Source organism: Eptesicus fuscus, chromosome 8, assembly GCF_027574615.1.
Source record: "Eptesicus fuscus isolate TK198812 chromosome 8, DD_ASM_mEF_20220401, whole genome shotgun sequence".
Classification (NCBI taxonomy): domain Eukaryota; kingdom Metazoa; phylum Chordata; class Mammalia; order Chiroptera; family Vespertilionidae; genus Eptesicus; species Eptesicus fuscus.
Genome location: NC_072480.1, coordinates 506,433 through 531,925, shown reverse-complemented (window position 1 = coordinate 531,925; position 25,493 = coordinate 506,433). Strand labels below are relative to the sequence as shown.

At 44.3% G+C, this 25,493-nt stretch overlaps 1 protein-coding gene across 2 annotated transcripts; it reads left to right on the top strand.

The window, feature by feature from the left end:
• The first annotated feature begins 685 nt into the window (after nt 1-685).
• LOC103304665 (serine protease 40-like) lies at nt 686-18,169 on the top strand. 2 transcript variants are annotated; one of them, XM_054720213.1, is made up of 5 exons: nt 686-896; nt 1,619-1,781; nt 3,652-3,926; nt 5,420-5,580; nt 17,701-18,169. In XM_054720213.1, the coding sequence occupies exons 1-5, from the start codon at nt 704-706 to the stop codon at nt 18,013-18,015; spliced, it is 1,107 nt and encodes a 368-aa protein (XP_054576188.1). In that variant the 5' UTR covers nt 686-703; the 3' UTR covers nt 18,016-18,169. The 2 variants fall into 2 exon arrangements, with proteins under 2 accessions (XP_054576188.1, XP_054576187.1); XM_054720212.1 differs by having other exon boundaries at nt 1,604-1,781.
• Nucleotides 18,170-25,493: the final 7,324 nt, after the last annotated feature.

Genomic DNA, 25,493 nt, shown 5'->3' with positions numbered 1-25,493 from the left:
TACTGTAATAGGAAGAGACTCAGAAACCTTGGGATATAGTGAATAATCTTGCATTTAGGAAAGGTACCAGTTATTAGAGGACAGAGGTTGGACTCCGCTTTCCCCTTGACCCATAATTTCCTTCTGCTGAGTTGAAGAGACACTTGTATGAAGAGATATCCTCTCCTTGATTATGCCATGCTGTATTGCACTAGTGAGTTTCAGAAAGAGATATTACCCTTCATATTCATAGAAGATGGTATAGATGACTACATCAGATCTTGAAAACAAGTTGGCAATATTTGGTGACATTATGTAAGCAACTGACCTCTGATTAACTAGTGCATATTCCTGGGTCTACCTCATAACTTCTTGATGACTCTGTCACCAAACTGGGGTCCCATGGATAGAGGGAACCTATGTACCTTCTGCTTCCCATATTAGCCTGTGTGTTCTTTTCACCACCCTCTTCATATTGTGGTAACATATACCAAGATGGTGTGGTTGTCTCATCTACATTGTTTTTAAGTAGCTAAATGGAAATTGGTTCTAATTATGATTAGACTCCCAGTGCGGAATGCCTTCTTGGACCTGACACCAGCTTCTGCAGCTCCCCATGTGGCGCAGGGCCGTCTGAATACAGATCAGTGCTTTTCACCGACCCCCAGGAGGCGGTTTCCCAGCTGCCCCCGCGTGGTGGCCAAGGTGCTGTACGCTCCATCTGATGGCGAACGCCGGGGTGGGGGTTGCCGGTCCAGGCTGGCGAGCAGCCTACGCCCTGGCTGTGGCCCTTCTCTGGCTGTGCCCACTACTGCTGCACACCCAATCTGCGGGGACCACCGCCCAGTCTGCTGGGACCAAAGCCCAGACTGTGAGGACCACTGCCCAGCCTACGAGGACCACTCAGGCCGGGTCTGGTGAGTGGGCAGCCAGGGCAAGGGAGCCCAGGTCACCCACTTTGACATGCCACACCCTCAACAGCAGGCGGGGGTGGGGGTGGAGGGGGATGAGGGGGGGGATTGGGCTCTAAGGTCCCTGGGTTTCGGCAGAACATAAGCGGTGGGGCCATGGAAGGAGAGGAAGGGGAGATCAAGGTGTCCCCTCTTCCCTGCAGCTCTTTCCCACTAGATTTCAGTATTTTAGGCCAGGAGTAGAGGTCCTGCACTAGCCTGTCTCTGTCGGCCCACCACACCCTCTTCATTTCAAGAATGGGAAGTGCTATGTCAGGAGGGAGATTATCAAGTAAAGTATGCTTCATTTGGCCTCAGGCTCCCTAGAATATTGGACTAAGGTGGGAGTTGTGCAAACAGATCATTATCAGTAGCCCTGAGCAAACAGCATCCCTCTGTAAGCCTTCAGTTTCTGGGACTTCAAACAGTTGTGTATTAGTTAAGTGAAATGGGTCTGGGGAAGGGCCTGGGGAAATGCCACTGCCCAGCCTGGACCTCCTCACTGCTGTTCTGATCTGTACCTACCTGGCTGCCCCGCCCTCCTCCTTTGCCCCCTCCTCCAGACTCACAGGCTGCTTCCTTAATGCTCCAGTGAAGCCAGGTGACCTTTGTCACATATGCCATGTCACTTCACCCTGGGTTTATGGAGGCAGCAATGCTGTGCCTCATGACAGGGACTGTCTACACAGTGTGTGGGAAGCCCGTGGTGACTGGGAAGATCTTTGGTGGCAAGGATGCATCTGACCAGCGATGGCCATGGCAGGCCAGCCTGCTCTACCATGGCAAGCACATCTGTGGAGCAGCCCTCATCAATGCCTTCTGGGTGATCTCAGCTGCCCACTGTTTCCAAAAGTGAGTCTTCCCACAGGGGTGCAGCTGCTGGGGGGTGGAGAGGGAGTGAGCACAAAATGGCCAAAAAAGAATGGAGTAAAGGAGGTTGAAGCTTTTTTTTTTCTTCTTCTAGGCTTTGTTCTGGGATAGTTTTCTGCCACCAGGTGTCTCTGGGTGCTGTTGCAGTCCTCTCTACCTGGAATACCATGACTGCTCACCACCTGACTCTAGTCTTTTGACTGTCCTGAGTAATTTCTCCTAGGACAGAGGCTAATTGCTTCATCTCCTCATGGGGATGTTCTTTTCACCCCCCTCTTCATATTGTGGTAACAAATACCAAGATGATGTGGTTGTCTCATCTACATTATTTTTAAGTAGCTAAATGAAAATTGGCTCTAATTATGATTACCAGTAAATCCTGGAAAACAGACTTTATTTCCAAAATAATTGCCTCCAGTTCATTCTTTATTTTTCGTAACCTTTAGGAATCTAAATCCTGTTCCAACTCAAACTTTCGTAAAGTTTACGAAAAATAAAGAATGAACTGGAGGCAATTATTTTGGAAATAAAGTCTGGTTTCTGTATGTTGCCCAGCTCTAGATAGTCCCATAAGACTCCAATGTGCCTCAGTTTTCTCTTGTGCAAATGGTAGTTGGTGTGTAGTGTCCCTTGCGACGTCCAGACACAGGCTTCATGCTGTAAGTCAGAGTGATAGTACTAAGGCTGGTGGTGGGGATCATCAGCCAGGGCTCATTGTGGACAAGTATTTTGCCCCCTTTCAGCCAAAATGTCTGAAGGCTATTTCCAGCACAACTGCCTGAGACTTCCCTGGGTCCTGACTACCTACACACTTGGCAGTTCCTCTCTAGAGGCATGCTAGGACTCTGCATACCTAACTAGAACTCAGCTCTTTCTTTCATCTCTGTAGAACTGTGTGCCTAAGAATAGCTGTTGTCACCACTGTCCTCACAGACCAGAGTGAGAAATAAAGAAATTGGTCTCTGTCCCAGGAGATGGGTGCAGATAGGAGAGTGGGCTGCTCCTCAGGTGTATCCTGGGCTTACTCTGTGCCCTGAGGGAGTGGTAAAGACATCATGCTCCATGTCAGGAAGACAAGGCTGCTGGTGTCAGCTGGCTTTGAGACCCCACTTCTATTTATTTATTCAGCACCCATGAGTGCCAGGCCCCATGTGAAACCCACTGTGGGTGATGTAGAGATGCAAGACTCTACTTGAAACTTCTCATCCTATAAGTAAAGTAAGACTACTGTGATACAGGGTAAAGAGTCCATAATGTGTGAGAGGGTAGATGCTGAGCCAGTGTCAAGGGAGGTACTGGGCCTTGTGGAAGAAGGATTCAGGCATGGGGAGTCTAGGTAGGGGACAGCACAGCAGGACACCACACATTCCTCTATTGGCTCCACAAAGACTTCCTGAATGCCTGTCACCAGATGGGGATTAGCCTTTAGAGAAGATGGTGTGTGTGGACTGGGAAGGAAGAGGATGGATCATTCTAGGATGGGAAATGGGGTCTTTGAGAATCACTTTTGGCTATGGGACCTTACAAAGGTTCTGGTCAAAGTTGGGAATGAGCCAAGTCTCCTCTCCTGTAAATGAAGGGGTATAACTTCATGTTTCCAGCACTAAGATTCTCTGCTCCTTTCATTCTGGGGCATGCTGGGAAAGACATCAGTAACTTTCAAAGGATAAATGTCCTGAGGCTATGGACAGCAATCAAACCACCTCAACAGAATGTTAGGAAGGGAGGAGAAAGAGACCACTGGAATAATGGTGGGGTCTAATTACTAACCAGGGGGTGGGGGAGCAGTAAGAGTAAGGGGCTGGTCCAGCACTCAGAGGAGATGGGTGATAATGGAGCCTCTCCATTATAGGTCCCATGAGCCATCAGACTACAAGATCCTGCTGGGGTACCATAAGCTACAGCATCCCACCGAGCACAGCCTGCAGATGACGGTATACCGAGTCATTGTCCACGATGATTTTAATAAGCGCCACATCATGGGGAGCGACATCGCATTATTGCAACTGCATCAGTCTGTGAATTTTACTTCCCATGTCCTCCCTGCCTGCCTCCCAGAGCCTAATGCAACATTGCCCCTTTACACCTCCTGCTGGATAACCGGCTGGGGAATGATCACTGAGGAAGGTGAGCAGGATAGGGTAGATGAGGAGAGTAAGGCTGAGGAGGAGGGGGGTGCAGTGGCCACCAGGAGGCCCTGACAGCATGTCCTTCTAAAACTTAGTTTCCTTTAGTTCATTGTTCAAAAAAAATCTGAGTACCTCTAACTTTTGGAATCAGAAACTTGGGCTGTTTGACTTGAACCATTCAGGATTCCACCCTGACTCTCAGGTCCTCCTTGGGTCAGGCTCCTTCAGAGCTTGCTTTGTCAAACACCTCTTGAAATCCTACTGCCACAGAAGGTACTTGGGCAGCAGTCAGGAAATGAAGCAGGCCTGCTCTCTGGTCTGGGTGGTGGAATTGGACATTTATAGCTTTTACCTCTATTAACTTCACTTCTCTTTATTCTAACTGAAGTAAAAGTTGCCCATTCTGCCTGCTTGCTGATGGAGAAAAGAGAAATGTTGGGCAAAGATTTTTGCACAAGGATGAATGCTTTTGTTTTAAACATAACATTGAGTGAAGAAAAATAGGATGTAAATTTGGCAGAGCATCCCAATGAAGGCATTGGGGGCAGGACTTTCTTTGCTGTGCAGGCCAGTGCCAGTATTCCTGCTCCTTTCCATTGTCAGTCACACAACATTTCCAAAGACACCCTCCTGGGATGGACTCATTAAGAACCACTGGCATACCAAACAAGATTCTCCAAGCCAGTCAGAGGATGGGAGTTGGGGAATGAAGTGAAGTGAGATGCCACCAGGACAGGGAGCAGCTGCCACCAAAGAGGGACTCAGTTGTCTTTCTCCCTCCACCCCCACCCCCACCCAGGGACTGCAGTTGCTGGTCTGGGTTTCCCCTGAGAACATGTGAGGGCCGTATACAACTCGTACTCCATAGGAGTGCCCGGTCACTGTAACACTGTGCTGCCTCATGAGGACACCAGGTCAGATCTGTGAGCAGTATCTAGAAATAGAATCTACAGGAAAGGTGGCCACAAACCAGATGCTCCTTGAGGCAAGGCCATATTTTATTTGTCATACCACCTAACTCCATCTGGCATCTGCTAGGTATATCACTGCTACTCCTTGACCAAGCCAGGACTCATAGCTTCCATCCTCTGTGCATCTACTTCTGTCCCTACATAGCAGCCAGATTAATTGTTCTTAAAATTTAAGTAGAGCCTTCAGTGGTTTCCCAGTACGATTAGAATGAAATCCAAACTTCACATCTTGGTGAGGAGGCCTTGCTTGCTCTGGATCCTATGACTTTGCCTTATTTTTTTTCACCCCTATAACAACTACACTGACCTCCATCCTGGTCCTTCCAACTGTATGCTGCTCACTTTTGCTCTCTTGTCTGCCTTGAACATTTCCCCCCCTCTCTTTACACATCCTCTGAGAGGCTTCCTCAATCCTCTTAGCCAGAATGATGGCCTCTTCTTCAGCAGACAGGTTAGGGAGGCAGCTGGCTTCTCCCCAAGGCTCCACTTCATATCTGACCAAACTACCACTCCCCTGCAGAGTTCCTGCCTCCACCTTCACAACTGCAGGAGGGAGAGGTTGGCATCATGGACAACGAGGTCTGTAAAATTTATTTCCAATCACCAAACACCAGTAAATACTCTCTACATGAGGATATGCTGTGTGCAGGGGACCTCATTACCGGAAAGTCCATCTGCCGAGTAAGTAAGACCAGCTCTATATCTTCAGTCGGGGCTATCTCTCCTCTCCTGTGGCATCTGTTCTCTCTCTCTCTCTCTCTCTCTCTCTCTCTCTCTCTCTCTCTCTCTCTCCTCTACCCTCTCTCTCCTTCCTCAGCCTCTGGTTTTTTATTTCTAACCCACCCCAGTTGCAAGTGTCAGAGCCAAAGGACAGAAGCCACTATAGAGTCCACTCCACCTGTTTTCTTCATTTAAAAAAAAAGCTTTGTTGAAGTACAGCATTCATAGGAAAGGGCACCATTCACAAGTGTACCATCTGATGCATTTTAGAAATTGATACACTCCTGGAACCAGCACCCAAAGGGTCCTCCTTATACCCCTATCTTGTCATTAACTCCCCCCAGCTATCCCTGGCCTGGATTCTTAAGCACCATGAAATAGTGTCAGGACATCTATACATGGAATCATATAGGACACATTCTCATTGGGTCTCTTTCAGTCAATGTAATGTTTGTAAAATTTATCCATCTTGTGTGTGATTTATATTATCTTTTTTTCTTTATTGATAAAGGTATTATATATGTGTCCTTATCCCCCCATTGCCCTCCAACCACCCTACGCATACCCTCACCCCCCTGTTGTCTGTGACTGTTGATTAGGATTATATGCATGCATACAAGTCCTTTGGTTGATCTTTCTCCCTTACCCCCACCCTCCTCTACATTCCCCTGAAGTTTGACGGTCTGCTCATGCTTCTCTGTCTCTGGATCTGTTTTTGTTCATCAGTTTATGTTGTTCATTATAATCCATAAATGAGTGAGATCATGTGATATTTATCTTTCTCTGACTGGCTTATTTCACTTAGTATAATGCTCTCCAGTCCCATCCATGCTCTTGCAAATGGTAAGAATTCCTTCTTTTTTACTGCAGTGTAGTATTCCATTGTGTAGATGTACCACAATTTTTTAATCCACTAATCTGCAGATGGGCACTTAGGCTGTTTCCAAATCTTAGCTATGGTGATTGTGCCGCTATGAACATACAGGTGCATATATTCTTTCTGATTGGTATTTCTAGTTTCTTGGGATATATTACTAGAAGGGGGATCACTGGGTCAAATGGGAGTTCCATTTTTAGTTTTGTGAGGAAATTCCATACTGTTCTCCACAGTGGTTGCACCAGTCTGCATTCCCACCAACAGTGTATGAGCGTTCCTTTTTCTCTGCATCCTTGCCAGCACTTGTCATTTGTTGATTTGTTGATAATAGCCATTCTGACAAGTGTGAGATGGTACTGCATTGTCGTTTTGATTTGCATCTCTCAGATGATTAGTGACTTTGAACATGTTTTCATATGTCTCTTGGCCTTCCTTCTGTCTTCTTTTGAAAAGTATCTATATAGGTCCGTTGCCCATTTTTTGATTGGATTGTTTATCTTCCTTTTGTTAAGTTATATGAGTTCCCCGTAAATGTTGGAGATTAAAACCTTATTGGTAATAACATTGGGAAATATGTTCTCCCATGCAGTGGGCTTTCTTACTGTTTTGTTGATGGTTTCTTTTGCTGTGCAAAGCTTTTTATTTTACTGTAATCCCATTTGTTTATTGTCTCTTTAGTTTCCATTGCCTTAGGAGTGGTATCGGTGAAAAAATTGCTTCGGCATATGTCTGAGATTTTGCAGCCTTTGGATTCCCCTAGTACATTTATGGTTTCCCATCTTATGTTTAAGTCCTTTATCCATTTTGAGTTTATTTTTGTGTATGATGTAAATTAGTGGTCTAGTTTCATTTTTTTTTTGCAGGTATCTGTCCAATTTTCCCAGTACAATTTATAGAAGAGACTGTCTTGACTCCATAGTATGTTCTTGCCTCCTTTGTCAAATATTAATTGACTATAGTGGTTTGGGTCAATTTCTGGGTTCTCTATTCTATTCCATTGATCTATATGTCTGTTCTTGTGTCAGTACCAGGCTGTTTTGAGAACAGTGGCTTTGTAATACAGCTTGATATCTGGTATTGAGATCCCATCTACTTTGTTCTTCTTTCTCAGGATTGCTGCAGCTATTTGGGGTCTTTTTTATTCCAGATGAATTTTTGGAAAGTTCATTCTAAGTCCGTGAAATAGGCCATTGGTATTTTAATGGGGAGTGCATTGAATCTATAGATTGCTTTGGGTAGTATGGACATTTTAATGATGTTAATTCTACCAATCCATGAACATGGTATGTTCTTTCATCTGTTACGTCTTCCTCTATCTCTTTTTTCAGTGTCCTGTAGTTTACCACATATAGGTCTTTTACCTCCTTGGTTAAGTTTATTCCTAAGTATCTTAATTTTTTTGGTGCGATGGTAAATGGGATTGCTTTTTTAGTCTCTCTTTCTGTAAGTTCACTATTGGTGCATAAAAATGCCATAGATTTCTTGACATTAATTTTGTATTCTGCTAAATTCATTTATTAAGTCTAATAATTTTTTGATGGAGTCTTTAGGGTTTTCTATGTACAGTATCATGTCATCCGTGAATAAGGACAGTTTTACTTCTTCTTTTCCAATTTGGATGCCTTTTATTTATTCTTGTTGTCTGATCGCAATGGCTAGTACTTCCAATACTATGTCAAACAGGAGTGGTGAGAGTGGGCATCCCTGTCTTGTTCCTGTTCTTAGGGGAAATGGTTTTAGTTTTTGCCCATTGAGTATGATGTTGGCTGTGGGTTTCTCATATATGGCTTTTATTATGTTGAGGTATGATCCTTATATTCCCACCTTGCTGAGAGTTTTTATCAAGAAAGGGTGCTGAATTTTGTCAAATGCTTTTTCTTCATCAATTGATATGACTATGTGATTTTTATCTCTCAATTTGTTTATGTGATGTATCTTATTTATTGATTTGTGGATATTGTACCATCCTTGCACCCCTGGGATAAATCCTACTTGGTCATGGTGTATGATCTTTCTGATGTACTGCTGGATCCAATTTGTTAGAATTTTGTTGTGGATTTTAGCATCTATTTTCATGAGAAATATTGGCCTATAATTCTCTTTCATTGTGTTGTCTTTATCTGGTTTTGGGATTAGGGTAATGCTGGCTTCATAGAATGAGCTTGGAAGTGTTCCTTCCTCTTGAATTTTTTGAAATAGTCTGAGGAGGATAGGTTTTAGTTCTTCCTTGAATGTTTGGTAACACTTTCCTGTGAAGCCATCTGGCCCTGGGCTTTTGTTTGCTGGAAGCTTTTTGATGACTGCTTCAATTTCTTCCATAGTTATCAACCTATTGAGCTGTTTAGATTCTTCCTGATTGAGTTTTGGAAGATTATATTTTTCTAGGAATATGTCCATTTCCTCCAGGTTGTCTAGTTTGTTGGAATTGAGTGGTTCATAGTATTTTTTAACAAGCCTTTGTATTTCTGTGGGGTCTGTTGTTATTTCGCCTCTTTCATTTCTGATTTTGTTTATTTTAGTGCTCTCTCTTTGCTTCTTGGTGAGCCTGGCTAGAGATTCATCAATCTTGTTTATCCTTTCAAAGAACCAGCTCTTGGTTTCATTGATCTTTTGTTTTGTTTTGGGTTTGTTTTTTTTTTTGGTCTCCATGTCATTTATTTCTGCTCTGATCTTTATTATCTCCTTCCTTCTGCTCACTCTGGGCTTTTCTTGTTGCTCTCTTTCTATTTCTTTATGTTGTAAAGTTAGATGATTTACTACAATTTTTTCTTTTCTTTTCTTTTCTTTTCTTTTCTTTTCTTTTCTTTTCTTTTCTTTCTTTTCTTTTTTTTTTTTTTTTTTTTTTCCAGGTAGGCCTGTAGAGCTATAAACTTCCTTCTCAGGACTGCTTTCATTCTGTCACATAGATTTTGGATAGCTGTGTTTTGATTGTAAGTAGTTTCCAGGATGTTTTAAATTTCTTCTTTGATCTTTTTGTTTTATAGCTGCTATTCAGCTGCCAAGTGATTGAATTTTTTGGATTATTTTTATGATAGTTTATTTATAATATTATGCCATTGTGGTCTGAGAAAATGCCTGATATGATTTCGATCTTCTTGAATTTGGGAGACTTTGCTTGTGACCCAATATGTGGTCTATTTTTGAAAATGTCTCATGTGCACTTGAGAAGAATGTATATTTTGTCACTTTGGGGTGAAATGTTCTGAAGATGTCAATTAAGTCCATCTGATCTAGTGAGTCATTTAGGATTGCTGTTTCTTTGCTGATTTTCTGTCTAGCGGATTTATCCAGTGATGTCAGTAGTGTATTAAAGTCCCCTACTATGATTGTATTGTTGTTGATCTCTCCCATGATATATTTCAGGAGTTTTATTATGTATTTGGGAGCTCCTCATTGGGTGCGTATATATTTATCAGTTGTATCCTCTTGTTGTATCGATCCCTTTAGTATTATGAAGTGACCTTCCTTATCTCTTCTTATGGCCATCACTTTGAGTTCTATTTTGTCAGATATAAGTATTGCTACCCCAGCTTTTTTTTTTCATTTCCATTTGCCTGAAAGGTATTTTTCCATCCCTTCACTTTCAGTCTGTGTGAGTCCCTTGTTCTGAGGTGGGTCTCTTGTAGACAGCATAAATATGGGTCATGTTTATTTATCCATTCAGCCACTCGATGTCTTTTCATTGGAGCATTTTGTCTGTTTATGTTTAAAGTTATTATTGAAAGGTACTTGTTTGTAGCCATTTTTATTTCTTGTGCCTGTGTTCCTTCTTACCTTTTTATTTCTTATTCTTCTTATTCTTCTTTTTTTTTTTACACCAGTCCCTTTAGCATTTCTTGCATTGCTGGCTTGGTAGTGATAAACTGCCTTAGTCTTTTTTTTTTTGTCTGTGAAGCTCCTTATTTCCCCTTCAATTTTGAATGATAGCCTTGCTGGATAGAGTATTCTTGGATTCATTCCCTTGATTTGCATCACTTTGTAAATTTCCTTCCATTCTTTTCTGGCCTGATGTGTTTCTGTTAAGAAATCATTTGATAATCTAATGGGAGATCCTTTGTATGTAACTTTCTGTTTCTCTCTTGCAGCCTTCAAGATTCTCTCTTTGTCCTGAACATTTGCTATCGTAATTATGATGTTTCTTGGTGTGGGTTCATCTTGTTTGGGACTCTCTGTGCTTATGTGCCTTTTTTCTTCCCCACAACAGGGAAGTTTTCTGACATTATTTCTTCAAATAGGTTTTCTAACCCTTGCTCCTCTTCCTGTTGTTCTGGCCCCCTTATTATTTGTATGTTGCTTTGTTTCATGTTGTCCCATAGCTCCCTTAGGCTCTCCTCCTGTCTTTTATTTTTTTTCTCCAATTGCAGTTCAGTTTAGGTGTGTTTTGATTCCCTGTCTTCTAATTCACTAATTCGGTCCTCCACTTCTCTTAGTCTACTGTTGAAAGTTTCCATGGTATTTTTATTGCAGCTATATCACTCTCCATTTCTTCTTGATTCTTACATAAGTTGTTGATTTTTTCATCCATCTGGTATATGAACTGTATGACCCTTATTCTGAATTATTTTTCTGACACATTGCATGCCTCTGTTTCAGTTAGCTGCTTTTCTGGTGATTCCTTTTCTTCCTTTTGGGGGTTTCTTTGTCTACCCATTTTTTATTTCACCTATGGATCTAGTTGTCGAGTTGTACAGGGGCTGTTCCCTGGGTGGCAGTTACTCCTCTGGTTGCGGTTGCTCCCCAGGCGGTCATGGCAGCAGCTGCTCCTCAGTTGGCAGTCGCTCCTCTGGTAGGTGCTCTTCACAGCTGTGGTGGCTCCTCTGGCTGGTGCAGGGAGGTTGCTCTCACAACTGTTGCTCCTCAGATGGGGGTGGGCTGCTCACGAGGCTGCTGCTTCTTGGATGGGGGCTGGCTGTGCAAAGCTACTGCTCCTAGGACAGGGCAGGCTGCTTGTGATGCTGCTGCTCATTGTATAGGGGCAGGTTGCTCGCAGGGCTGCTGCTACTCATATGGGGGCTTGCTGCTCGCCCAGATTCTGCTCCTCAGATGAGGGATGGACTGTAGTGTGGCTGCTGCTCCTTGGATGGGATTGAGCTGCACGTGTGGCTGCTGCTCCTTGGTCAAGGGTGGGCCACTCACCCGGCTGCTGCTCATCAGACGGGTATGGGCTGCGTGCGGCTGCTGCTCCTTGGACTGGGGTGGGCTGTGCAGGGCTGCTGCTCCTAGGACGGGGGTGGTCTGCTCATGTGGATGCTACTCCTTGGACCAAGGCGGGCTTTTCGGGTGGCTGCTGCTCCTTGAATGGGGGTGGGCTGTTCACAGATCTGCTGCTCCTCGTACGGGTGCAGGGTGTGGGTTGTGTGCAGCTGCTGCTCCATGGACAGGAGTGGGCTGCTCATGTGGTTGTTGCTCCTCAGACAGGGGGGCAGGCCACTCACACAGCTGCTGCTCCTTGGACAAGGGAAGGCCACATGAGGCTGCTGCTCTTTGGCCTAGGGCGGGCTGATTGCGGGGCTGCTGATCCTCAGACAGGGGCATGTTGCTCACTTGGTTGCTGCTCGAGTGGTCGCAGTACCCTGGGCTAAAGCATTGGGACGGTCAGAGGGGAGCACAATTCGGAACTCACAGGAGCCTGTGCCCAGGGTGGCTGGAGTCTCAGTGACCATGGGAGCACAGTCAAGGTAGCATTCCTTGGCAGGGGTGACTGTAGCGTCCCAGGTGTTATCTGAGGGCAACTTGGGTGGAGATGAGGCTGGGCTCCCAGTTAGAGCAGCTCTCCCCTTCAACAAGGTGAGGCCTCTGAGGAAGAGCCAGCCTCCCGGTACTGTTTGCAACAGTAGCAGAGGCTGCCTATTAGGCAAGCCTGGTTAGCCTGCCTCCGAAGGTCCTGTGGATCTAACTGCGCAACACACACACACACACACACACACACACACACACACCATGACCACACACTCCTCCTTTGCTCCCTCACTCACTCATGCTCTCTTCCCTCTCTCACTGCTGCCTTCTTCCTGACTCTGTATTTGGGTCTGGGGTGTTATTGACCCATTCGTGGATAGAGTTTCCTCTCCGAGTATCTGGTTATGTGGCTTGCTCTCTAGCACATTGGCTGGACAGGATAAAATTCACCTTGGCAAGACACAGCACAAAGGGAAATAAACACAAATGTACTCATGACACTGATAACCCCAATATAAGTGACTACCAGAGAAAAGAGAATTAGGGGAGAGAAGAGAGAGCACAAATGATATTGAAGAGAGAAAAAATGATAAGAGAGAAAATAAAAAGGAAATATCCTATCTAATAAAAGAGTAATATGCAAATTAACCATCACTCTGCTACACCCACCAGCCATGCTCACAAGCCACACCCACAAGCCAATGAAGAGTGAATATGCAAATTAACCCAACCAAGATGGCTGCAGCCACAGAGAGAGCAGGAGGGAGGCTTGGGTTTCCCAAGCAATGGAGGAAGCCAAGCTTTCTGCACACCCTGGTCGGCTCAGGCCTCCGCTTAAGGCTACAAAGTTTCAATTATAGAAGATACATAAATCCCAACAGAATTGTCAGCAGCCATGGAGCTAGAGAGAGCAGGAGGCTAGGGTTGCCCCCGGCGATGAAGGAAGCCAAGCTTCTGCAGCTCTGGCCTGCCTTGACCTCCGGTTAAGGCTACAAAGTTTCAATTATAGAAGATAAATAAATCCCAGATACCAGGGCCTCTGCTTGGATTGTCAGGGGTGTGGCTGGCCTGCAAACCACCACAGGCCTCTTGCCCAGGCCACCCCACACACCAAGGGAACCTCCACCCTGATCTGGGACACCCTTTAGGGCAAACCAGCTGGCCCCCACCCATGTACCAGGCCTCTATCCTATCTAATAAAAGAGTAATATGCAGATTGACCATCACTCCAACACACAAGATGGCTGCCCCCATGTGGTCAAAGATCCTTCCCCCATGTGGACACAAGATGGCCACCACAAGATGGCTAGCAGGAGAGGGCAGTTGGGAGGGACCAGGCCTGCAAGGGAGGGCAGTTGGGAGTGATCAAGCCTGCAGGGGAGGGAAGTTAGGGGTGACCAGGCCGGCAGAGGAGGGAAGTTGGGGACAAACAGGCTGGCAGGGGAGCAGTTAGACATCAATCAGGCTGGCAGGGGAGTGGTTAGGGGTGATCAGGCTGGCAGGCAGAAGCAGTTAGGGGAAATCAGGAAGGCAGGCAGGTGAGCAGTTGGGAGCCAGCAGTCCTGGATTGTGAGAGAGATGTCCCAGATTGGAGAGGGTGCAGGCTGGGCTGAAGGACACCCCCCATGCACGAATTTTGTGCACCGGGCCTCTAGTGTGTGTGTGTGTGTGTGTGTGTGTGTGTGTGTGTGTGTGTGTGTGTATGTATGAAGAAAACACCACAGAACAGATAAACCAAGAAAATGCAAACACCAAACACCCAGCAAAGATGGTGGGGGCAGAATCTTTAGAGGCTGAGCTTATATACAGAAAATAAGGTTAAGAATTGGATGAATATGGGGAGGACCTCAGTTCAGTACAGAGAAATTAGAAAGGGAATGAGTGGATAGGAAGAAAGAGAATGAGAAGAAAATAATAATAATAAATAATAATAATGATAATAATAATAAATTTACAAAAAATTGATTTTAAAAATGGTATAAGAAATAACAAATAAAATAAAATGATGGAAAAATAATGTGAAAAATATATAAAATAAAGAAACAAAGGAAAATAAAGAAAAAAGAAAAAACAAGATAACAAAATAATAATAAAATAAAATAAAAATAAAAATGAAAAAGTGAAGTGGCTTAAGATCCCAGTCTTCTGTACTATCTGTGGTTTCTCAGTTTCCTGTTGCTGGGACTGAAGGCCTCTCTTTAGGCCAGTCCCTGTGGACTATTAAATGGCTCGCTCTGTCTCAGGGACTATTCAGATTTTTAAAAATTCTTTGTACCATTCAGGGTGGAATCTGTGTGTGGCTGTATTGGTTGCCTGGAGACTGGAGAGAGGGGCTATCTCCTCAGGAGGAAATGGCTGCCCAGGTCCTGGGCTCAGGTATGACTCAGTTCCAGACTCGCTGGACCCTCTCCACTTCTCCTGGACCCTCTCCTCTCCCCAGCCTCTCCCCAGACTCCACAAGTCCGCACCTTCTCCTGCACCTCAGCCACAGCTGAGTGTCCATATCCAGAAGGTCCTATGAACTAGGTTCAGTGAAGAAAAGCAAAGGCCACAGAGAGGGCCTCTGTGAGCCCCTCTCCTGCCAGCACTGTGTGGTCTGATCAGCCCTTCAAGCTGCCCCTCTGGGCTCAGTCTTTCGTGACTGTGTCTGGGTCTGGGGTGTTATTGACCCTAGCCATCAGCAGTCCTGTGGACATCCTTTCCACAGTCAAACGCTGTGCCTGTTCCAAGGGACATAAGTAGGTGCCGTGCAGTTTCCCTCTTACGCTCTGTGCTTGGAGGTCTGGCAGTTCTCTCCAGCCCAGATCTTTGATTTTACCTTTCTCCAGGGGTCCTCTGCCCTTCCTGGCTGCAAATTGTCTCACCAGCTGAGTTTCCTTTGCCAATTCGGGGTGGGTGTTATTCATTTCAGCTGCTTGTTCTATCTGCTCCGGAACAAGGCTCGGGACACGTCCGTCTATTCCACTGTCATTTTGTCCTCTCTTCTGGTTTATATTATCTTATTGCTGAATAATGTTCCACTGTGTAAATATAGTATCATTTTATTTATCCATTCTAGTGTTGGTGGCATTTAGGTAGTTTCCACATGAGACCATTGCAAGTAGCACTTCTGTGACTATCCTAGTGCGTGTATATTGGTGCACATGGGTTCACACTTTGGTTGGGTATAACCTGGGAGCAGTGAGCCATATAATAGGTACATGTTCCTGCCATAAATGCTGTAGGGCAGATTTCCAACCTGTGTGTTCCAATCTGACTCCTACAGCAGGTAAAAGTTCAGGTTGTTCTACATTGCCACCAGTACTTTATATGGTCCACAATTTTCATTTTAAACATTGCATGTGATTTTTAATTTGCATTTATCTGGTGAATGATGAAGATAAACACTATTTTTATATGTGTATTGCCTTTTTGTACAGTGTATATTCAAGTTTTTTGCCATTATTTCTATGGGACCTTCTGTCTTTCCTATTGAATTGGCTATTATGGATTTATGTATTATGAATGTCTTCTCTCACTCTGTGCAATCTTCCATTTTATGGTGGAGAAACCGAAGCCCAGAGAGGGAAGTATATAGTCCAATGCAAGGTAGTGAGACCACAGTCAAACTGGAGAAGCCATGCCCTTCTTTAGAGATGTGGCCACTACAGGCTTCCTCCTACAGTCTTTTCTCCCTCTCTTGCACCTTCTTTCCAGCTCTTTCTCTCTCTCCCTGGCCATCTCCAAACAGCTCAGATATATACTGCCATGATTCCCACCTTAAAACACCTTATGTGCATCTTCTCCCCTCCCCAAACCCCCTGCCCACTGTCCTGATTCACAGGCCACTGTCCCAGCAGGGCTCACCACAGGGCTTTCTGCACTTGCCCTCTCTTGCTTCCACATTTCTCCTTCTTACCTCAGCCCATCCCATGAAGTTTTTGTGCCCTTCTCTCTCTCACAGGGCTGCTATCCAACATCAGACCTCCTTCCCCTGTGGTGCTCAGCAGCACACCTTAGTGCTTCCCTCAGACTCCAAGGGTGGTTCTTCCTGTGTCTCATGCTTTCCTCCTCTTTCTGACCTCCACACACCAAGGAGCCACCACTCAGCACTCATTCTGGCTTCTTTTGTTGCTCCATTTTTTTTCTTAGATGGAGATAAAGGGTTAGTTATTGCCAGTTTTGGGCTTAACCATTTCTTATCTGTCTCCATAAACCTTTCTGTTACAGTAGTGTCCTGACTAGTCTCCCTATGCTGATTCATGCCCTGCTACTGGCTGTGCTTACCCAGTCTCAGAACCATCCTACCATTCTTTTAAAATCTGTATCAGGTCACATCACTTCCCTGCTGAGTGTCATTTAGTATTCCCTATACACACATACACACACACACACACACACACACACACACACACACACACACACCGCTCATGAGGGCTGGCCCTTCCACTGCTCAGTCTCCCACACACCAAGCACACTGGCTACCTCTGCCTGCATCTCACAGAGCCAGGCCTTGCTCATTCCTCCAGTCTTAGTTCAGAGAAGCTCTCTGATGGCCCAGTTAGAGCAGCCCTTTTCCATCCACTAGATGCTTTTGTTCTACATCTTGCATCTGCATATATGTGATATATTGTCTGTGTCTGTGTTGTATGCCACCTCTCTATGTCCTGCACATACAGGGTGCTCAGTCATGTTTATTCAACAGAAAGCTGGAGTGGTACTGTGTTCCTTTGTTTCCCACTTTTTGGCCTATAAAATAAAAGCATTACCCTACCTTGCACTTGAGCCCCCAGAATTCTTCTAGAACTCTTGGGCTGTCTTGCAATTACAACCAAGGCAAAATCAAAGGCCCAGGTGGGTTCAGTAACTGGTTGAGTATTTAGCCAGAGGTCTGCAGGCCAGGCCCCCAGGCCTGCCACAAGCTGCCCCTTGGAACGTCAGATGATACCTTCTCCCACATAGAGTTGGGAGGACAAGAGGGCTGCCAGAGGTCTCCATGAGCATTCTTTATATATATAGTATTTTTTATTGATTTCAGAGAGGAAGGGAGAGGGAGAGAGAGATGGAAATATCAATGATGAGAGAGAATCATTGATTGGCTGCCTCCTGAATACCCCATACTGGGGATTGAGCCCACAACCCGGGCATGTGCCCTGACCAGGAATTAAATCTTGACCTCCTGGTTCAGGGTGATGCTCAACCACTGAGCCACACCAGCTGGGATCCATGTGCATTCTTATAGGTTTATGACTGCCAGTGTGGAGGGATGCTCAGGGTCTCTTCCAAAACTTTGTGAAATAAACTCCAGGCCCCAACCTATATATATTCTTTTTTTTATCCAGGAGGTCTGCAGTGGGACCCTGTGTTTGGACTTTTCAAATCGCCCAAGTGATTCTGATTAGAACAACTTAAGTGTAACCCCATCTTGACACAGGCCTCCTAAACTCCACTCTGGTGAAGGACAAGGGTAGTCTCTTCACACTGCCTAAACAACGTGTGTCCCTCTCTGTCTTGGTCCCCAAGACTTATGCCCTTTTTTTCCTCAGGGAGATTCTGGAGGTCCCCTTGTCTGCAAGCTGAACAATACCTGGTTTTTGATGGGGCTGTCCAGCTGGAGCCTGGCTTGCCGCCAGCCCATAAGCCCCAGCGTCTTCACCAGACTCACCTACTTCTCCAGCTGGATCAGTAAGAAGCAGGAAGCCTCACCAAATCCTGATCCTTCTTCTGCTCCTCCTCAGAGCAAACCTCCTGCTTTGGATGACTTTAATTCTCTGGGTACTGTTCACAAGCCCAGGAGCTGCACAACCCTGGTGTTTTCACAGACTTTCCCTCTGCTGCTGATTTCCCTCAGGGCTCTGTGACAGACCACAGGGTGACCCTCTCAAGTCGTCACCCACAAGCATGCTTGCTTGAGTGCCAATGGCCCCTGCATTCTCCTAAATCTGTCCATCTCTGAGCTCTCCTGTCCACCCGAGGCCTGCTCTAGGACTGACAAAATAAAAATAATTTAACAACTTCCTGCTCCTGTTTCTGATCTATCAGAGCCACACACCAACCCCACCCCATTGGGCTCCAAGCTCCTCAGTACAGGAAGGTCTCCCTTCTCACTGGACTGAGGTGGAGAAATACATACTAAGACAATGGGTGGCTGGCTGGCCATCTGGAGATGAGTCATTCTCCTTAGGAAGACTCCCAGAAGAGCTGGCAGACTCAGGGGCCAAGGCCTCACCCTGTGAAGGAAATGGCATGCCCTAGGACCAATAGAGCACTAATGGCCAATATAATGGAAACAGAGTCCTCCTAGAGATAGACTCTGAGTTGGGGATGAAGAAGAATCTTCCAGGCCCAAAAGTCACAGAGGCTCCATTTGAGGTAGACTGTTCAGGATCCCAGCCAGCAGTTTTAAGAGCTTTGCTCTAGGAACCAGGTCTTAGCCAATCCCTCCATACCAATAGCCTTGTCCTCCACAAGTCTCCAGGGGCCAGGCCCACCATCTCCTGTGGATTTGCTATAGCTGTAGTGGTTTAGGGTTATCTAACCCAGTACTTGCTGATCCAGCACTGAATCCATAAGCCATGTCCTAAGCTGCCCCCTGCAAACATGTCTAGGTCACAGACTCTTAACTAGTTAGCAGAACTCTCATAAGGGCCTCACAAACATAGCCCTCCACCCTTGACAATGTGGGAGCAGCCCCTAGTTATTGCAGTGTCCAAAGTGCTATCAGGTATTCTGTGCAAATTCTTTCCAATCCTGTTGTCACTCAAATAGTCCAGACCCTCACCAGTAGGTGAGAACAGCTGAAGTCACATGCACAGTCACCAGAATCTTGCTGGCTCTAAGCCCTCTACCCCACATACAGATATTTTATTTCCAGCTGAGCAGTGTCTGGAAGTGGGAAGAAAAGCATTCCTTCTTTGATGGTAACCTCAGTTATGAGGCTGGTCAACATTTGGTCAGTTCCGATTTGGAGCACTGGCTACTCACTTTGAAAGTGGCCATTCTAGGGAGAGTGTGTGGTAGCCCTTATGCTGGATTCCTCTACAGTGACCTCTGCCTGTTCAACAGCCATGCTTCTTTGTGGAGCATGGAGTGATGTGAGTGCTTGCCCCTTGATAGAATTACTTGGGCACCCCTAACTCAGTGAATGAAAATACATCTCCCGTCCTCTCTGCAAATCTGCCAAATCACAGCTCTACTTCCCTGGTGCCTGGAACAAGCCACAGTGCTCAGTACTTTTATCTAGGTATGGTCTCTTTACAGATCTGGACCCAAGGCCTAGCATGGTTAAGTAATTTGTTTGAGGTCACATGCATAGGAAACAGAAGAATAGGAATTCACCCCAAATCTCTTGAGAGAGCTCAGAGATCTTTGTTCTTCCTTGTAATGCAGGCCATTCCCAGGTGCTTCAGGCCCTGACTAGCCCTCTCTCAGGATACTTTTGAGAGGCTTAAGCTAACAAGTCCAAAGTGTGGCCAAGAATTTATTCTGGTCAGTGGCAAGGAAAGACCCCAAATAACAAGACTGAGATTGGAGTGCAGAGTGGATGGGAGCCACAGCCCATTGGGAGCTCCTGATGAAACCCACTACAGAGAAGGAAGGTTGGTGAGGAGGCCCACTCCCTATGCTCTGGTTCCTTCCCACCCCAAAATTATCATAATAAATGCTGCCTGATACTTCTCAGGTGCCAGTGTGTTAGCAGGGTCACCTAAGACCATCGGAAAACACAGATATTTACATTATGATTCATTAACAATAGCAAAATTACAGTTATGAAGTAGCAACGAAAATAATTTTATGGTTGGGGGTCACCACAACATGAGGAACTGTATTAAAGGGTTGCGGTATTAGAAAGATTGAGAACCACCACTAAGGAGTTACCTGAGGGTGGCAGCGTGGAGAAGAGATTTAGTGGCTCTTTGGTGTCTGAGGCCCTCTGCTCTCAGGTCATCATTCCTTCTCCTTGAACCCACAAGGACTTCAGCTCTTCTCCAGTGCACTTTACCAAACAGTGACAAATTAGCTGCTAACCCATGGGGAATATGAGCACACACGCCAAAATAACTACACACCTAAGGAGTATGATCACCATATGAGAAATACAACCGATTGAACACTATATATCATTTGACATAGAGTTATTGGAAGTGACAGACCAAAAAAAATTTAGTAAGCACAATAAATATCCTTACAGATTTAGGAAAATATTGTTATCAATAAAACCTAAGGCAAAGAAATCACAGAAAAGAACCAAATCAAAATATTACATATGAAAAATACAATAGTTGCATTAAAGATCACAATAGATTGGGTTAATGGTAGGATAAACACATGAAAAAAGAATGCAATTGTTAACTCTGTATGAACATTACAAAATATGGGCTTTGGAATTGGCACAATTAGGTAAGGTAATTTATATACTGTTTATTTACAAAAGAATTAATTACCAAGGTATGATTAGGTATAAGGAAAATAGAAGGCCCTGGCATAAGCATCAGCAACAGAGCTTTTGCTCCCCCTAGATCTTAAGTGGGAGGGGGAGCCACAGAGAGAAGGCTGCCTTAAAAGAAGTAGGGACCTGCAGCTGAGGTACACAGATAGCGGAGAAAAACTGACAAAAAAGATTTTCATGAAAATAAATACTCTGACCACTTTATTCCCTTCCTGACATCTTCAGTTGAGGCTCCCCATTGGCTGAACCCAACTGCAGCCAGAGGTCATAGGAGCTTATTGATGCCTTCCCACTTCCTGCTCCCATCCCACAGGTGGAGTGAAAGGGTTGGAGAATGACTTGGAGGGACAGATGGGTGCTAACTGCCACAGGTGGTCTAGATTATTTGGATTAACTCTCCTACTTTAAAAAAGAATAATAAACTCATAGTTTTGATTAATTCATTTATAAAAAAAAAACTTTTCATAAAGGTTTTGAAGAGGTAAAAAGAGGGCAGGGATCTGCCAGTCCAAATTCTAGTGGAAAGCCTGAAATCAGAGGAAAATCAGAATATTTGAGACCCAAAGTTGTTTTTGCTAAGAGGATATTCTTATAGCTAAATGACTGGGCTTCAGCAGACATCTGCAAAAGCAACAGGAAGGTCTCAGGGTTTTTTAAAGAATCAACTGTTTATCTAGATAGAAAAAAAATAGATGATGATGATGATCAAATAGATTAGATAGATATATAGATGATAGGTAGATAGATAGATCAATTTATTTTAAGGAATTGGCTCATGTTAGGCTCATGTAGGCTAGCAATTCAAAATCGGCAGGGAGTGCCGGCAGGCTGGAGACCCAGAAAAGAGCCGATATTGCAATGCAAGTCTGTATTAATCATATATTTTATTTTCTATATGTTATGATAATTTGACATCTTGGGGGACCTTTCTGGCCAGGGAGAGACTGACTTATCCATTTCTAGAAATAATAACCATCTGTGAACCTACTTTTCATATGCAAACCCACCAATCCCGAATCCATACCCCTCAATGGCCTTCTTTACCTAACTCTCACACACCAAGACAATATTTCCCTGTCCTAAGTCACCACAGGGCTAGCTAGCAGACAATTAGAGACCACCCCTATATTCTAGAGCCTGCTAACATTATTCAAACTATCCAGTCCTAAACTGTTTCCCCAGCTCTGCCTTGTTTTTTCCATGGAAACCACAACACAGTCTCTGGACCATGCTTCCTCCTCACTCCTGCCTCTGCCTCCTCCCCCTGCTTCATCATAGGGCCATATGTGCCACAGCATGCCCCCTCCTCTTAGAAGGTTTATTTACTGAAAGAACACTGTGCTAACACAGTGTACAGGTAGCTCATAAGAAAAATTTTGTTGCAAGTCTTGTCAAACCCTTTACTCCATGCATTACAGAATATGTATGCATTCCACTTACTGAAAGAACACTGTGGTGAATGCAGCTTGCAAATAGTTCATTAGAAACATCTTAATGTGTATGAGTTCCATTCACCAAATAACATATGACCTCAAAACTACAGGCAAAAAGTGCTACTTCCAGCGTGGCTCTGTGGACTGACTCCCCATTGAAACAGGTAAAGATGATTTTTTAAAAATTAAAGTCTCCAGAAATGATCCCATGGGCATATAGCAAATAAAGAATAATTCATTAAAAAAAACACCCTACAAAGTCTTAACAAGACCAGCAAGAATGTGTGACATTTAAACAACAATCTGTTTCCTCTCTCCACCTGTCCTACCTGCTGCCTTCCTCAACAACCAGGGAAAAAGACCTTGATCATGGGAAAGACCCATGATCACTAGGAACATGAACCCATTAATTTATAGGAGACCAACATTTTTCTTGTTTTGAGCCACATAATTCTTAGGTTAGGTCTATATTTTCAAGACACTCAGTAATCAGATTCATGATATAAGGTGGCTGACATTTTTAAAGTGTACTTAAATTTTTGCAAAATAATAGTATAAAATACAAACAGAGTTCTTTCCTTTTTGAGGTTATTTCCAAAATAATGCTTTTACATGTAGCATGGACAAGTATTTAAGACAATACTTTGTGGCCTGTGACGTACATAAGGCCCCATGCCAGAGCCTGGTGTCAGTGCCTGATAATAGCAAATGCCATTTGCTGATAAAGTTGTAGGCCTCGTTAGACATAATTCTGGACCTACATGACTAGGAATAAAAAAACTAGAAATAAAAAGCAACCACTTGAAAACTAAAAATAAATTGCCATAATAAAAACAAAATCCCTCTGAAAATAGGTAAATATAAAATTGTAAGTTTCAGACTTTGCACATGCATCAAATATCCTTCCAATTCTTTTTTCTTTCTTTCTTTCTTTCTTTCTTTCTTTCTTTCTTTCTTTCTTTCTTTCTTTCTTTCTTTTTCTTTCTTTCTTTCTTTCTTTCTTTCTTTCTTTTTTTTTTTTGAGAGTCCAATGTCACCTTTTACATGAAGTCTTCATTAGCTGCCCTAGGAAGAGTTAGCCTCCACAGGATGTCATTGGTTTACTTTTTAACAACACTTAGGAAAACCAAGATGGTGGTATAGATAAATGCCTATACTCACTGCCTCCCACAACTATATCAAAATTACAACTAAAATACAGAACAACCATCATCCAGAACCACCCAAAAGCTGGATTAATAGAAGTCCTACAACTAGAGAAGTAAAAAAGAAAGCACATCAAGACTAATAGGAGGGGTGGAGGCAAGGAAGAGGCTGGACTGGCACCCATGTGTGCTGTTTTTATAATCAGAAGGGAGATCACCTCTGCAGAGGCCCCCTGGGAGGAGCAAGGAGTCCCAGCCCCAACCCAGACCCCAAGTACAGGCTTCCAGAGCTGGGAAAAGAAGTTCCTGTAACTATGGACCATAAAAACCAGTGGAGATTGGGGCTGAGTGAGACGAAGGCTGCTGGAGACTCAACTGTTCCTCTTAAAGGGTTGGCGCATGAACTGAACTTTAAAGGTTCTGCTTCCTTTGAGCTCCAGTGCCAGGGCAAGGCTCTGGGGGGTGGGGAGGGTACAGACACATATGAGGAGAAACTGGGTTGTCTGGTATCCAGGCAAGAACTCAGGGACAGCTTTCCCCCAGATGGAGGTACTGGCATGGGTTATTATTCCTATACTGGGAGCTCCTTAGTTGCAGGGCTGACTGGCAGCCATTTCTGTTTGCTCTACCCTGAGACCCCACCCAATCCAATTTTGCAGCCCAACCCAACCTGTGTGCCACAGCTTTTGCATATGAATGGCCTATCCTGGCTCAGGCTTCAGAATTTGCTAAAATCTCTCAAATAAGCTGCAACTGGGTCAAGGAGCCCCAAACCTATCAATAAAAGGCCCAAGAGTTGGCACTAGCACCAGTGTTCCTTGCTTCACAGCTGGGCCTCGCCTCCAGCACAGCAGCTCTCCCATTGTAGGTGCAGCTGGTCCTCACAGCCAATTGGCCTGGAGGTCAACTCCTCCCAAAGATTCCAACAGCAATCAAGGCTCAACTACAAGACTGTTCACACAGCCCACACAGGGGTACACCTGGAGTGCCCAGCTCAGGTGACTGGGGAAGTTGAGCCACTGGGCTCCACCAGACATCTACTACACAAGTCCACTCTACCAATTCCAAGAGACACAGCAGCTCTACAAATAAATAGAAACAAACACAGGGAAGCAACTAAACTGTGTAGACAAAGAAACATGCCACAAATGAAGGAAATGGGAGCAAGAAAACTACTGCATACAGAGTTCAAAACCATGAGACTTTCAAGGATCTTAGTGAGAATTTCAATGACATGAAAAAGAACCGGTCAGAAATTAAGCATACACTAACTGATATAAAGAACAATTTGCAGATATTCAATAGTATAGTAGAGGATTATGAGAATTAAGTCAATAATTTGGAACACGAGGAAGCAAAAAAACACCCAATCAGAAGAGAGAAAAAAAAAAAAGAATCCAAAAAACCTGAAGAAAGTTTAAGGAGCCTCCAGGACAACTTCAAGCTTACCAACATTTACATTATGGGGTGCCAGAAAGAGATGAGAGAGAGGAAGAAATTGAAAACCTATTTGAAGAAATAATGACAGAAAATTTCCCCAACCTGGTGAAAGAAATAGACTTACAAGTCCAGGAAGCACAGAGAGTCCCAAACAAGTTGAACCCAAAGAGGTCCACACCAAAACACATCATAATTAAAATGCCAAGGACTAAAGACAAAGAATCTTAAAAGCAGCAAAGAGAAAAGCAGTTAGTTACCTACAAGAGAATACCCATAGACTGTCAGTTGATTTCTCAACAGAAACTATGCAGGCCAGAAGGGAGTGGCAAGATATATTCAAAGTGATGAATAGCAATTACCTACAACCAAGATTACTCTATCCAACAAAGCTCTCATAAAAAGCTTCACAAACAAGAAAAAGCTAAAGAAGTTCATCACCACAAAACCAATATATGAAATGTTGAAGAGCATTATTTAAGAAGAAGAAGAAATAAAAAATGTGAACAATAAAATGGCAACAAATATATATCTATCAACAATCAAATCTAAAAATGAAAATAAGTGAACAAAAAATTTAATGAACAAAATAAACTGGTTAATAAAACAGAATTAGAGGCATGGAAGCATGAAAGAGATTACAAATCTCAGAGGGAAGAGAGGAGGTGGGGCAGGAAGAGATTAAACGAAGATCTTACCTATGGACACAGACAGTAGGCTGGTGAAGGCATGGAGTGGGGTGGGAACCAGGTAGAGGGTGGCAATGGGGGGAATAAGGAAGGACATCTGTAATACTTTCAGCAATAAATCTACACTAATAAAAGAGAAATATGCAAACTGACCATACCTCCGTGACACCCACCAGCCAATCAAGC